The sequence below is a fragment of the Eurypyga helias genome, unplaced genomic scaffold, assembly GCF_000690775.1.
Source record: "Eurypyga helias isolate BGI_N326 unplaced genomic scaffold, ASM69077v1 scaffold1858, whole genome shotgun sequence".
NCBI classification, from domain to species: domain Eukaryota; kingdom Metazoa; phylum Chordata; class Aves; order Eurypygiformes; family Eurypygidae; genus Eurypyga; species Eurypyga helias.
In genome coordinates this window covers 1,505-16,553 of record NW_010267333.1, presented here as the reverse complement: position 1 = coordinate 16,553, position 15,049 = coordinate 1,505, and the positions used below count along the sequence as shown (strand labels likewise).

At 39.9% G+C, this 15,049-nt stretch overlaps 1 protein-coding gene across 1 annotated transcript; it reads right to left on the bottom strand.

Annotated features, from left to right (window-relative positions):
• Window positions 1-5,303: 5,303 nt before the first annotated feature.
• Window positions 5,304-14,381, bottom strand: LOC104505640 (RNA-binding protein 12-like). The gene is given in 3 exon segments (XM_010157358.1): window positions 5,304-9,184; window positions 9,186-9,938; window positions 14,298-14,381. Coding segments are annotated over 2 exon segments (2,631 nt in total). The 5' UTR covers window positions 9,917-9,938; window positions 14,298-14,381; the 3' UTR covers window positions 5,304-7,284.
• Window positions 14,382-15,049: the final 668 nt, after the last annotated feature.

Here is a 15,049-nt window from a genome sequence, read left to right as displayed (position 1 = left end):
TGCAGGGCTCAGGTTTAACAGCAAACAACTTAGATTGATTAGGTATGTCATACATACTATCATTAACAAGTGGATTTAAATTAGATTGATTTAAATTTCATATTAAAGAATTTAACAATCTACTCCCTGTTTATTCTGCTCTTTTTTCACACAAGCTCAGTGCTGAAGTTTCTGAACCACAAACATTCTTCATTACGTGAGGGCATCACTTGGGTGTTTTCACTAAAGCTGAGGAGTGAAAAGTTTGGCCTCAACCCTAATGCCACTTCATTATCGTGCCTTTAATGTGAGGATGAAAAGATTCTGTCACTGGTTTACCGGGAGACAAATTAGCTAGACGCTAACCTGCATACACACTTACCTCACCTCCTGAAAGCGTTCAAGGCCACAGATGAAAAGAGCTCTACGTGCTATGAAAGACACTCCATTTATCCATGAGACTGGAGCTCTAACACAGAAGACTGGCTCTGCAGCCATGCTGGACTGTAGCAGGGGAATCCTAGGCAAGTCAATTAGCAGTATTTAGTAACTCTGCCTCCCCTCCTTAAAGGTTTCCCTTACATTCAATGAACTGATTTTAATTAGTCCTTCTGCATTTGTAGCTGGTTTCATTAGCATATCTCAAGAACACAAGGTTTATAAATACTGCCCTTTTATTAGAAACATTTGGCTAATAATGAAATGGTAGCAGCAACCATCATTTTCACTTTCAAGCTGAGCTTCCTATTCAAACAAGAAAGGACTTTTTCACATTTCCTATCCGTCCTCCCATCAAAACAAGCACCAATGCTTTGGTTATACTGCCAAAACCACAAGTTTCTTAAAAAGCTCACATAATGGAGCACATATGGCAAATGCCACCACAGCAAGGTCACTAAGCAGAGAGGTGCTACACAGAGGCTTAAAATTTTAGTGACAGTGGTCTTGTAAATTTTATCATAAAAGGCACTCAATCAAAAGCACCTACAAGGAATTCCTAAAACAGTTCAGGTTGTGACTATATTGCTACTTTCCTCCCAAAATCTGCCTTTATTTCCAAGTGACTAGAAAGCATTTCTAAGCTTCCTAGTGACACACAGAGTAACACTGCATCCACACAGTCACCTTTAGTAGGAAATAGTTGAAATGAGACTAATTGCTCAGAACTATGAAACAGCTAGCTGGAAGTTCACCTACCTTCAGATGGTCAGAAATCAAAGTGATACCACACTACTGATTCTTTGGTTAACAAAACCATAACTACAATATGAAGGTTTCAGAAAGTCACCAACCAGCCTTCCAGAAGCTGTGAGCAGTCCAAAAAGCCAAACTATGCCAACCTAGAGTTTTAGGCAGGATCTATTCCTGTTTGCCTTGTGCAAGCCTTCCGAGTCCTAAATTGTAAGTTTTAAACTTTACAGGTAAATTGTACTCCCTCAACCATGTGCTGTAAAGGCAATACGAACTCTACCGTTTGAAGTTATCCTGGCTGCGATCTATTTCCAACAGAATGAGGAAATACAGTCTATTTCACTGGTATTTCATAACAAAAACCTCCCAAAAGTTTGGGGAGAAAAACCTGAAGCATTTGAGAATAGTAAATACAGAGTTACAAAACTGATTTTGTGAAAATAAGACTCACGTTAAAAGGAAATATATTCACTGTTTCTGAAGCTTACTTTTAACACAGTTGGGAAGCAACTGGTAAGACCATTTGAACTTAAGACATATGCTATAGGAAAGCATACAAGAGAAAAACAGCCAGAGGAGTACACTTTGACTCTGCAGAAGCAGTAAAGGAACTCGGGTCAGAATTAATCTGGCTGCTTCTCTCCTAAGTTGCCATGCTGTCAATACATATATAAAACCAGAATGATAACAAAGGAAGCTGCACAGAAGTTGAGTGCCAGTGAGTGAAGAGAGTCACAGCTAAGTCATCCGACACCCGCGTTCAGTCTGGAGCTAGAGAAATGGAACACTTTAAGGCTGCTTTTCTTACATACGGTATTTATATCCACGAGTGAAAAGCATCCAAGTCAGGAGCACTCCCTGCACAAACAACACCCAAACATTCCATGTAGTAACAAAGCTCTGAGAATATTACTGTCAGTCATCTGTGTAGCAAATAAGCTACAGTATACCTACCCAATCATAAAATATGGAAAGAGCAGGAGTTCAGTGCACAGACACAAACCTTAAGTGGAATGCATACTGCCAACCAGATTCATTCTGTAAGAAAGCCAATCTTTCAACTACAGACATATTCTCACTGCCAAAACCAGATAGGAAGAAAACACCGTTTGAAGTTACTCTTCCTGCAGAAGCATTTACAGTTTCACTTCCTCTTCCACTGAAGAGTCATTCGTTCTGTACACAAATTCTAGCTCAGTTTTCCCAAAAACATGAAAGATACAACCACAGAACAGAAGGGAGCATCGGCAAACCTGCAAAAGGGCAAAGACGAGCGCATATATGTGTCAACACTGCTTCCAGGCCCGAGGCACTGTTTCTGAAAAACCTCTTGCAGCAACAGAATTTAGCATCTTTTTTTCCCCTCATTTTAAAGACCTGCACAATATCTAAAGAAGCAAACTGACATCAAACTAATCTGTGTATGTCTCTAGACTCAAACTGTTTCCTAACACACCAGTCCAGTTTCAAAACTGCTTCCTTCCAACCAATTATCTTGTCAAAGACAGAAACTAGTCTTTTGCTTGCACTACAAAACAAGAATCACGATCCTTCAATTCAGGGTCTAATCCACGTATCTGGAAAATCATCCTAAAACAACTGCTCTCAAAGAGTGGTCTGTTGTCCAACCAGAGGCTTTAAGAGGTCCATAATACGTAGTTGTTTTGATTTTGCATATCAGAAGGCAACACGGTTCAGAGGCACACGCGCTGCTGAGCAAAACACTGAGGACCGACAGCATTCGCTTTGGAACCACCACAGCAGAAGACTGAGGAGGAAACAAAATACAACTGAAATAATGATTTAGTTAATGCACAACTGGTGTGCATAAGTAACTGGAATATTTTTTTTTCTAAAGCCTGCAGTCTTTAGTGCACCAAGTCTCAGCAAAACAAGCTGCTAATTTCACACAATAGAGGCAATGGCTTCTTCAGAACAGCCTAGGCAGTTTCGCAGAACTGACCAGTAGATACGTTCTTCAGAAGGCAGACCCTCGATATCAACCGTCACATGGCTATAGTCTTCATTTTCACAGTGATCTTCCTCTCCACTCACAACAAAATCGGAGCATTGACATTCAAGGAAAACATTAAATGCTATGAAAACCACTTAGAATAAAGAAGTATCCTTCAGTTTTCTTTAAACCTACAAAGCCCCAAACCTCTCTTAAATCTACATTTAGACCATGGCAACAACAACTCATCAATAAAGAACTAGCTTTAATGTTTTCTCTGATACTACAGAACTGACCTGTGTTAAAACCAAAATCTGACTGCAACATTTAAGTATAACTGACAACGTGGTGACTTTAAAGTCACGCTTTCATCTAATCGTCGCAGATCTTCCATACAGGCCACAAGTTTATCATTGAATACTTTATTACATGCATACTTTCTCTTTGAATGGGATGACAAAAAATATGCATGTTTAACAGAAACTGCACTGTCAATGTAACACTTTACCACTTTTTTACAAGTAGTACTTGGAAACTAACACATTAAGGAGCTGCTAAAAACACTAGCTTAACCAGTCATGTAAACACAAGTACCTTTTTTCCATAACTTGAAGAAATTGGGACAGTGTCACTGACTGTGTTGTTCCAACAATGCTAAACAGGATGTCGGCTCCTGACACTCAAAGCATCAAGGCCAAAACAACTGCAAATTTGAGCAGTGTCCATTAGCAGATTCCTTCTCTTGCTACCACTTGTTAGCAGCCAGCCTTGATGTGTATATGCAAGAGCAGTTACGCATCTTCCACACTGGAGATGGGACCTCAGAGGTCCTACTCCTTATTTTTAAGGCTATTCATGAATATAAACATGGGCAAAGTAAGCAATTTTACCAAACCTAGCCATGTAGTCTGTTTTAAGTCGTAAGTTAGCACAACGTGCAGTTTAAGGCTGCTTCTAACATGAAAGGAGTTGTTATAGAAGACATCTTCTATCTCCAAGTGTTATTTGATAACTTCTCTCTATATATGCCTTGAAGTTATCAACCACAACTATTTGGGACAGCAGCTCTATTGTTCATAGCACATACAGAAATTCTAAATATCCTACTGCTTCCTATTTTTTCCTAAGAGCCTGCTCTCAAGAAAGGGGAGATATTAACTAATTTACACTAAAAGATCATAGAATGGCATGGGTTGGAAGGGACCTTTAAAGGTCATCTAGTCCAACCTCCCTACGGTAAGCAGGGACATCTTCAACTACATCAGGTTGCTCAGAACCCCGTCCACTCTGACCTTAAATGTTTCCAAGGATGGGGCTTCTACCAGCTCTCTGGGCAACCTGTTCCAGTGTTTCACCCCCCTCACTGTAAAAAACTTCTTCCTAATATCTAGTCTAAATCTCCCCTCTTTTAGCTTAAAACCATTACGCCCTGACGCTACACGCCTTATTGAAGAGTTTGCCCCAATCATTCTTGTAGGCCCCCTGTAAGTACTGAAAGGCCACAATGAGGTCTCCCTGGAGCCTTCTCTTCTCCAGGCTGAACAACCCTCACTGCCTAAACCTGTCCTCACAGCAGATGGGCTCCAGCCCTCTGATCATTTTTTGTGACCCTCCTCTGGACCCACTCCAGCAGGTCCATGTCTGTCTTGTACTGAGGGCTCCAGAGCTGGGAGATATGGAAAAGATATGGAGCATCAACTGCTTGGCAAGATGAAGGGCCCCTGCCCCACCCCAAATCCTTCACTTAAGCATTCCATCCATGTTACTGTTCCCAACACCAATAGCTTTTTGTAATGGGTTTACAATTTTTTAGATAAACATTTAAACATCCTTAGACCATACAGAAAAATCAAGAATCAGAAAGTGAAAGATTTCTAGGACAAACCTGCACTTTTAGAAAGTCCAAAGGAACAGGCACACAAGCATGTTTCATAGTACATGCTGTGTCTTAACACAAACACTAATAACCCTGTATCCATTACCAAGAGCATCCAGACTTGAAATCAAGACAGTAACACAGAACTGTGCATCTAACTCCAGACACCTGTATTTTAATTACACTTCACAACAAGGCAAGCATTGTTGTGATTCATTTGAACTTGAAAAAAAGTTATCACCAGTTTCCACAAGCCAACACACACTAATACCTTAAATCAATTCTGTGAACAACGAAGCCAGGTTTTCCTTTTCAGCGTTTTTATTCTAATGTGAAACATGAAGAAACAAGCACCCAAATAACTCCAATATAGTATGAAACTTTAATAAAAGTTGTTTAAAAAAACAAAGAGAAAAATTTTAAAAATAAACTGAAAGGCTTGACTCCTACTCACACATCTTTCTGACATCAGCAAGAGTACTTTCAGACTTTCTGGGTGGAGGAAGGAACAAAGATCTGCTGTTGAAACATTACTCCCAAAGACTGTTGAAACGCATAACATGAAGCTTCAGAGACAGTTTTATTAACAGGAGGCTTAATTTTAAACAGTATATACAAATCACATGACTTTTCCAAAGTTGGGACCACCTAGTAATCTGTCAAAACAAAATTATGCTAATGAATTACAGAAGCATCTGTGTAACGCGACCACCTCTTTATTGAAGTACACCTTTATGCAATCCTTCCACATATTCCTGTACTGTGAAATCCTCTCAGGATGCAGCGCTGCACAGGTTTTCAAATCTCTCCTAGACAGCACATGAATAAAACTGTTGCCACTTGCACCTCTCAATTTTGCCTGACCATCCACTTCAGTGTTCCATGATATGCAACACCAAAAGGCACTGGGTTTTTTGTCTTTGTCCAAAAAAACCCAAAACAGTTTAAAGTTTACTATGTTTAAGTACAATGATTTGCAGGGAATAGCAGGATTTTCCAGGCAATGCCCATGTCTTAAAATTTATCATAAGACAAGCAAGAATGAACCAAAAATTAAAAGAAAAAAAAAAATCTACTTTTCACTTGTGTAATAACTTCCTTTTCAATTCTGTTTTTCCATGGAAGGTTTTACTGCACAGCAAAGAAAATGGCAACTCTTTACAGACTTTGAATACAACAGCACAACTTTAATGCAAAAATATATAGTAAACTCAGTATTTTCAAGTTTTGGAGAAAAATAAATTCTATCTCTGAATTCACCCATAGCAGTAATTCACGACAGAGTTGCTGAAGATAAAAGTTTCTTTCGTACATAAACTAATTTAAAACTTTAGTTGGACTCCAATCTTCTACTAATAATCACCACTTTGGTTCTCTTAGCAGAGACTCTATGTAAGGAGTTCAAGAGACACGAGAAATACAACATCAATATCCAACTAGTGTCAAAGATCCTATCCCAACTGATTCATGTAATCCTAACAAATCAAGCTACTTAAACAATAATGAGTATTTTCAGGTTGTTACTTCTACTGCAAATGTTTTAAGTGTACTAGAAAACTCATATGATAATGTTTGAGGTTATCTATACTTGTGGCAAAAGTCTTATTCTGCAGAGTTATAATTGCAATATATAAATAACTAAAGGTTATTCCACAAAGAACAGCTTGAATTTTACAGAATAATTCTGCTCATACTTATAGGAATTAGTTTGGTAGACACATCAGCAATGGGCATAATTCAACTGTTCATACAGTGAGAAACTTGGAGGAAATAAAGATACATACACAAAACAATCTGTGTACACTGGGAATTCATTCAGTTGCAGAGTAAAATCAGGACTTTAAACAAAGCTTTGACCTGTAAACAAAGCAAATTCAGCCAGCTTTTAACCAAACCTAGAAAGAGCTATCTTTTTTACAATGGCTTGCAAGAGCGCCCACTGAAGGGCTTCACGGACTTCATCCATTTCCCTTATCCAAAACTACGTAAAACCAATCTAGATTCCTTGATAAGCACTGTGCCCAGGATAGTTTACCAAACTTCTATGATGAGTAACAATCTGTCCAGTTTCTCCACACGTTTGTATGGGAAGATCCACTGCGCATCTCTCCTTGCAGTGTTTCTTACATAATGGCTAACCCAGTGCTCGCTCTTAACCAAAACCGATCTGTTGTACAGTTTAAACAATCCACAGGTTCTATCCTGGAAATACTATAAAAACCAATCCGGATGCATTTATCACAGCACTATGAATATCTATTCTACAACTACTTCATATTAACAGCTACCCTAAAACAAGTTTTACTTTCCTGGAGCCAATAGGTCTGTCATTTAAATCAACAACAGCTGCCATAGCTTCATCACGAGACTCAAATGCAACCATTGCTTCTCCAGTGGGCATGCCTTTTTCATTGTATTTTAAGCACACTGAACCAGGGATCACTTGGTAACCATAAAAGAAATCCAAAATTTCATCCACTGAAACAGTAAAGGGCATATTTTGCACTTTAATGACAGTTGGTCCTGGCTTCCCAGACCCTGTTCCAAAACCTGGGGGTCCACTAATATGTATATTTCCTGGTCCAGGTCCAAACCCTGGAGGTCCACTTAAATGTCCAAGACCACTAGCAATTCCCGGAGGACCAGCACCAAAGGCAGGGGGTCCACTTAAATTGCCAGGACCATTACCAAAAGCCTGAGGCCCTGCTGCAAAACCTGCCGGTCCACTCAAACTACCAGGACCACCTGCAAAACCTGGGACCTCAATACCTGCACCAGGTAAACCACTAGTTCCAACCGCAGGTATTCCTGGCCTAGAATCAGGAAAGCCACCTATTCCAGGTGGTGGTAGAGGGGGACCAAATGTGCCAGACCCACTGAAGTTACCAGGAAAATTAAATGGAGGACCATTGTTTGCATCCTTAGAATTTCCCCCCAAGAAGGCATGCTCCTCACCACCAGCGCCCTGTGCTCCTGGCACAGTCGCATTTCCCTGTATTGGTATTTTCAGTATCTTTTTCCCTTGAGACGGTGGGTTTCTCTCAATATCCCTCATTTCTTCTACAGTTATCAAACGCAAAACAACATCTCTTCCATTCAGCTTTTTACGGTGCAAACGCTCTGCCTTACGAGCATCATCTTCAGCCTTAAACTGAACCAGTGCTTGTCCTAAACCTTGCCCGTTATTATCAACAAGAACTTGTACAGAGTTTTCTTCTACTGCCAGTCCCTCTAGAAACTGAATTACTTCCATTTTTGTTATATTGTAGGGAATATTAGATATATGCGCACACAGTTTTGGCGAGCCTGGTTCTCCCTCAGCATTCATGAGGATTTCTCTCTGGTCGTAACTGAAGTTCTGCAATCTTTTACGAATCATATCAATCTTTTCTAACATTGCCTTTTTAGTAATTGGATGGACTTGAATAAAGCGATTCCCTATGTACTGCTTATGATGACACAAAGCTGCTTTATAATCAGCTTCATTCCTGAACTCGACAAAACCCTCTCCGATTGCCTTCCCATTAGGTCCATAAGCTATATAAATGCTGTCTTCAACTATATCCAGCTTTTTAAAAAAATCTATCACATGTTTGTTCTCCGATTCAAAGGGAAGACCTTTCAAATAAACACAGAAACCCTGCTCATGGGGAGATCTTGACCGTGACCTCTTCTGCCCATTGGGAGATTTGGACCTAGAATGAGCCTGGGGAGGAGGAGGGTGTGACTGCCCGGAAGGACCCATGGTTTGCTTGAAAGTTATGTGGCCTCCAGCAGCCACCCACTGTCTCTCTGTTGCAGGACTAACTTCAACATAGCGCTGAATCATTAGCATTCTGTTACGCTTCAGAGCTTCAAAGGTATCTTGAGGAGAAAAAAACTTAACTAATCCATTTCCATTATTTCGACCTACATGATCCTTCAGCATATGGATTGCATCCACACGGAGCCCAAGGAAAAAGTCTTTCACATCAGATTCTGTTGCAGAAAAGGGCATTCCATGAACGCTGACATACAAATCATCTGGATTGATTGGAATTGGCTTGACACTAGTTTGAGAATTCATCTGGATAGGATTTACAGGATTCATGGGACCAATAAACAATGGATTCAATCCGCTGTTCATATTCACTGCTGCTCCAGACCCATTCATTCCAGTGGGTAAAGGTGCTACGGGTGGAGGCTATTCCTGATATGGGAGGCATAGGTGTCATTGGAGGTACAGGGGGCACAGGGGGTATTGGAGGAACTGGAGGAACAGGAGGCAGTGTGGGTACAGGAGGCGGAACAGGTATCGGGGGAATAGAAGGCATTGGTGGCAAAGATGGCATAGCTGGGATAGGAGGGATAGGTGGAGGAGGTACTGTGTTCATTGGGGATGCTGTGCTAGGTATAGTTGAGCTAAATGTTGGGCTACCAAAGGTACTCCCAAGATTTGGAGGTGCAGTCCCCATACTGGCAGTAGAAAATGTGGATATGCTTTTATTGCTTTCATGCACAGTAGTAGAAGCAGTTACTACACTAGGAGAAGGATTATTAAAGCTAGGTACAGTAGTAGGTAAGTTAACCCTTCCACTCATTCCAGAACTAGGTGGTGGTCCCGACCTGCTAGCATTTGCCGGTGGCATATCTAGATTGGCAGTTTCGAAACGCCTACGACTGAGTTCTATCATGTTCTGCATTTCAGTTTTACTGCTCAGCAAGAGTGTTACTTTTGACCCTTTAATTGTACCACCTGTGCGCATCATACCAAGCCTTGCATCTTCATCAGTGGCAAAAACGATGAAAGCCTCACCCAGTTCACCCCCTACAATATGCACGCCCCCATCAGGAATGGTCAATCCAGAGAAGAAGTGGCGAATGTCCATGGTCCCCGCCACAATCGGGAGACCTTGCAAGCGGATGACCACAGCCATGCTGCGCTGAAACAACACACACCTGCAGATGAGAAAAGGCAACGGCTATGTCAGACTACTGTTTATGACACCATGCAATTACCTACAGACACCATCTACTATATTTGTTTACATACACCGAACATCATCTGGGAATATAAACATGCTTAATCTTTGCACGTTCCTTCTTCATGTTTACTTCATACAGATTGAAGTATTAAACATCAACACAATTAGTATACATTTTGCACTAGAAATTCCAAAACAACTGTTCTAAGACCCACAAGTGTCAGGGGAATAAAAAAAAACAAACACACCTAAGAAACGGCAAAATTCAGAACTATTGTATCAGGAGTTGAATATTCAATGGAACGTAAGCAAATGAGGTTTTTAGCCAAGCAAACAACATTAATTTACCATACATCGATATGGTATCCACTGTACCTGGCAAAGTGACTGCAAAAAATTCTGCACACCTATGGGAAATAAGCAGTTCTTCATTTGGGGAGGGCTTTTATCTCCTGCCAGGTGAAGATGACTAGGAACATAACAGTGGGTTGGTTATGAACAAAAACCCATTATGGACAACTAGCAACAGCGAGGCACTTACAACATCCTGACAGCAACCATCTAGATTATACTGTTATTCCTCTCCTAGCAAAGGCAAGAGCTCTACGTGACCATGAAGCTAGCTAACAGCTATAAACTAGCCCCAGACATTTGGTGACTGTAGAGACCTCACCTAAACCAGATGAATATCTATGCCTATCCTAGTTAGACATTTGGCCTTTACAACTTTCAAAAACAAAGTACATTTTGTTTAATAGTTGCAGATGTTCTGTCTAGTACTACATCTTACATCTCTGGCACAAGTAAATGACTTCTACCTCTGCAGCTGAGGTTCATGGAAGTTTAAGATCAATTTTAAACAGCTGTATCTTGACAGTTAGCTTGTACACATCCACAGAAGACCCTGAGGTCATATCAGAAGTTCAACATAAACAGGAAATTTTCTTGACAAGTCTTCAGTAAAGACTGAAAGCATCATCGTAATAACAGCACAATTCACCAGTTCAGAAGCCAGCCTCTCATCCTAAACCAGTAGCACCTTGTTTCACCTGAGCCACTTCATCTGTGAAAACTCTTGACTTACAAGTCCAAGCCAGCTCAGTATCTGTATGGAAACCTCTAAGGCTCCCATCAGTCACAAATACTGTTAGCTCAGCATTTGAAGTCAAGGATGAACCGGATGATACAACGCAACACTGGCAGGCACTGTACCACCAAAGACTTTTGGCCATATGCCAAATCTATGACCAACTCCAATCAGTAGCTACCTCCCAACATTCCACATTCAGCTAATTATTGTACCCCAGCACACAGTCAAATGTTTACGTCAGCTGCATCTGCCTGTCCAGGTCTTCCAAACACTTTACAGTAGAGACACCTTGAATACCTCTATCCACAATTTAACCACATCACATAAGGCTGAATTCAGTATTTCATGAAAACAAGAGCAACACTTTTTATGCAAAAGAAAAAGGCAATTCTTCTGATTGCATGATGGAACTTCAGATTACTCAAATGGGTACTTAAGTATTTTGTTGCCCAGTAAACCAGTGCTAACTCCTTCCATACACTAAAGGACTCAACCAACAGTGGGGTATTAAAGGCACCAGAAAAGTACAGAGGACCTTTGTCCCTCAAGGAAACAGCAGACAAGCCCACTGGCAAAGACAGCTCTGCTCCTCCAGCCGCTGTGAACATCCAAGCTCTTACTACACAGCCTTGAAAGAGAGACTAGAACTTGCAAGACAAACATGAGGTCTTAAATAATCTAACTGTATATACCACTAAGAAAACCCCTACTCACTCCACCAAGGGATGGCAGTAACAGAATGGCTCAGGGTTTGGTTTTTTTTAAGCAACTTTCCAATCTCCATGGCAAGGTAACAGAAGAAGCATCCTGCATTTATCTCTTCCAGTGACACATTTAACTTTGAGAATAAAGTTCATTGCCCAATCATTTTCCAACAGCAAAATAAATGGCCAGTGAAAAAAGTGTCCTAGTTAAGAACTGTGTATGCATCTAAAAAAGCATGTAAGCGTTTCTGCACTGTTCTAAAACATTTTTTCAATAACTACAGTATTTTTCAATGATTCTGTAGTTTTATTTTAAATGTGCCTAACATCTATGGCAATATCTGAAACTCAGTTAAAATTAAAATTCTGACTACTTTAAGGAAGCCATAATAGAGGGGATTGCAAAACAGAAATTTACTACCTTATGCTACAGGATTGCTTTTGAAGTAGATGATCCTGAGGCAAGCAGGTCTCGGGTTTTGCACCCATGCTTTGAAAACTAAAATAATACTCACAGCATACCTTGCTGGAAGTTTACATTTTCTCTAATACCTATTGCACAAAGAGATGAGTTTCAGAAATTTTTTCTACACAGCACTTACACCCTTGGAGCTTCTTGTGTTAAGCGGGAGATTGCTTTTAGTTATTTCTTTACTAATGCGAAAGGGATGACAATGCAATGTGGCCATTAGTTGAACAAAGGAAACTTGGGAAGATTTTCTTGCTCAGATCTGATGGCTTAGAACATCATATATTCTTTAGCAGGACATGTGGTAGATAACTGCATTTACTAATGATTCCATTAATCTAGTGCAGAAGATGAAATAACAGATTCTAACAAAACTAACCAAAGAACTCCTAGAGTTCAAGCATTTGAACATTTACACAACTCCTGGCATAATGCAAGTGTTTCAATCTTGCACGAAATTCAGAACTTCATTACATCTGTTAAGAGATATCTCTAAGTTTTTTAACAAAGTATTTCACTTAGGTCCACTAAATCACTACCAATAAAAAAAAAAAACCTCTAACAGCTGGTTAAGCATACAGTTGCTAGAAAAACTAGCTGCAGTAAATTCAGCATAGTTAATTCCATGCATGATACTGAGCTTGCTATTATGCAAGCATGGTATGAATGTAAAGAAAGTTATGGACTTCATCAAATATTTTTAGCAAAAAATACAATGTGAACTCAGAACATAACTGCTTCAAATTTTTCAGGATTTCAGTGCTTTAACAAAGCATTAGTTTCACTTCTGTGATTTAAAGAAAAATCAGAAAGACCAAAAGGGCTAAATATCACACTTCTAAGCACTCACAAATCTGACTTTTTCCAAAACACACTGAGGAGGCAAATTACCCACTCACTCAGTTTGTCCAACAAATGAAAAAGCAAAGCCTACTCAAATATTTCACTGTTCAAAGATCAACATAAACACAAAAGGAACAACAACTTCAGTCACAGAAGTGTGCACTGAATGCTTTTCGTTGGGCTGTTAGAGGTGTTCTCAGGCTGCATCCTGTACAAAACGGTACTTCTGCCTTAAAAGTGGGGTTTGTTGCCATTTTGTATTTGGTGTATTTTTGGAATGACCAGAAGCACAAAATCCTAGAGCTGTATCATGTACAAGCCACCCCCATGAGCAAGCAGAGATCAAAAATGGAAAGTAAAGGCCTGCCAACAATCAACCTGATCCAACTGATCTGATGAACCTTTAACAGCATCCTTATGCGTCTTGACAATAAGGTCTTTAAAAGCCTTGATGCTACAGTGCAAAAAGGTGTACAAGATGACAATATTACTTCTTCCATCTATGTGCTAGTAAGATAAGCAGAATTTTGGTTGTACGTATAAACTGATAAACACACCACACCAGCCTTTTAAGATGTATGCATTTTTCAAATTATGACTTTAGAAGATAGCCCCTGGGGAGTATTACAATGGAATACCCACAAGGTACACACAAACACACCATATTTGGCACTTCTTGGACAAAGATTAAGAAATGCAGTAACAGTGGTGTTGTAGGAGGAATTTTAAGTATCCAGGCTGAGAATATATAGCAAAAGCTAAGACTACAGACTGAAGTTTTGCCCCCCCCTTTTTTTTTTAAAGGCTAAAATCAACCTGTAAGATAGTCTCAGATTAGCTCAGGGGTGACTATCTGATGCTTTTAAATGCTGCAAAACCTAATTAGAACCAATCACCATACACTTCTAAACTCCAACAGTTAGAAACATGCAGACCTGAGGCCTGCAGCAAAGTAACTACATTTTCCAACAGTGCAAAGTAACTGGGGGAGTGTTCCGGACTACCACATGCTGATGAAACAACAGATCATTAGCATGGCAGAAAATTCTTTTTACAAGAACATTGCCAGAACCACCATCACCAGTGTGAGTCAAAAGTAAAGAGACTAGCTATAGATTATATGACCCAAGTGTTTTGATACCAAGTCACAGATCCCAAAAGCTTCAAATGTTTCTTAAAATACACTCAATATGTATATAAAGAAGTCTTCAATTCAAAGGCTCTTACCTGCAGAGACAGAGGTGTTTTTCTTAACAAGTAGCAGAAGCCAAGCCAATCCTGTGGGCAACCAATTAAAACCAACTTTTAGACTGCAATAAAGAATAAATGGAGGCAAAAATCAATGCAGGCAACACAACAGCAGTAACAGCCCACAAAGAACTGCATACACAGAAAGTTCAAACCTGCGACCACCACAAGGCACTGTGACATACAACCACCACAAGAGTAAGAGTGCATTTTCTAATACGTAACCTTGACTTGTCAGTAATTGCACTGCACAGTTTTTGTACTGTTTCACGACATGAATATGCCTTCCACAAAGAATATAAGAAAGACCAAAAAAAAACCACCCAAAGAATCTTTTGAATTCTCCCATCATCTACAGGTGAACAGATCACTCTTTCAAAGACAAAGAATTAAATACTTTAAAACCTTAAGTTTAAACAAACACTTGCTCCATCAATAATGATATTCCTTCCTCCAACTGTGAATCTTCTTACTTGAACAAAGCAACGCAAGGCACACCTCAGAAAGCCTCCCTATAGCTGCATGTGAAGAACTCTGAAGAGTCACACAGGCTGGTGAAACCAAGTGACATTTCACAGCCACCTCTAGGCAGCCACTCTAAGAGGCACACCGTCAGAACTCCCCACTGACATACTGTATTTTCAGTTGTAAACTGTCATTTCATTATCCAAATCCTGATCAAATGCCCATTTTTTCATCCCCATATAAAAATTGCCTTCCTGGGATTACAA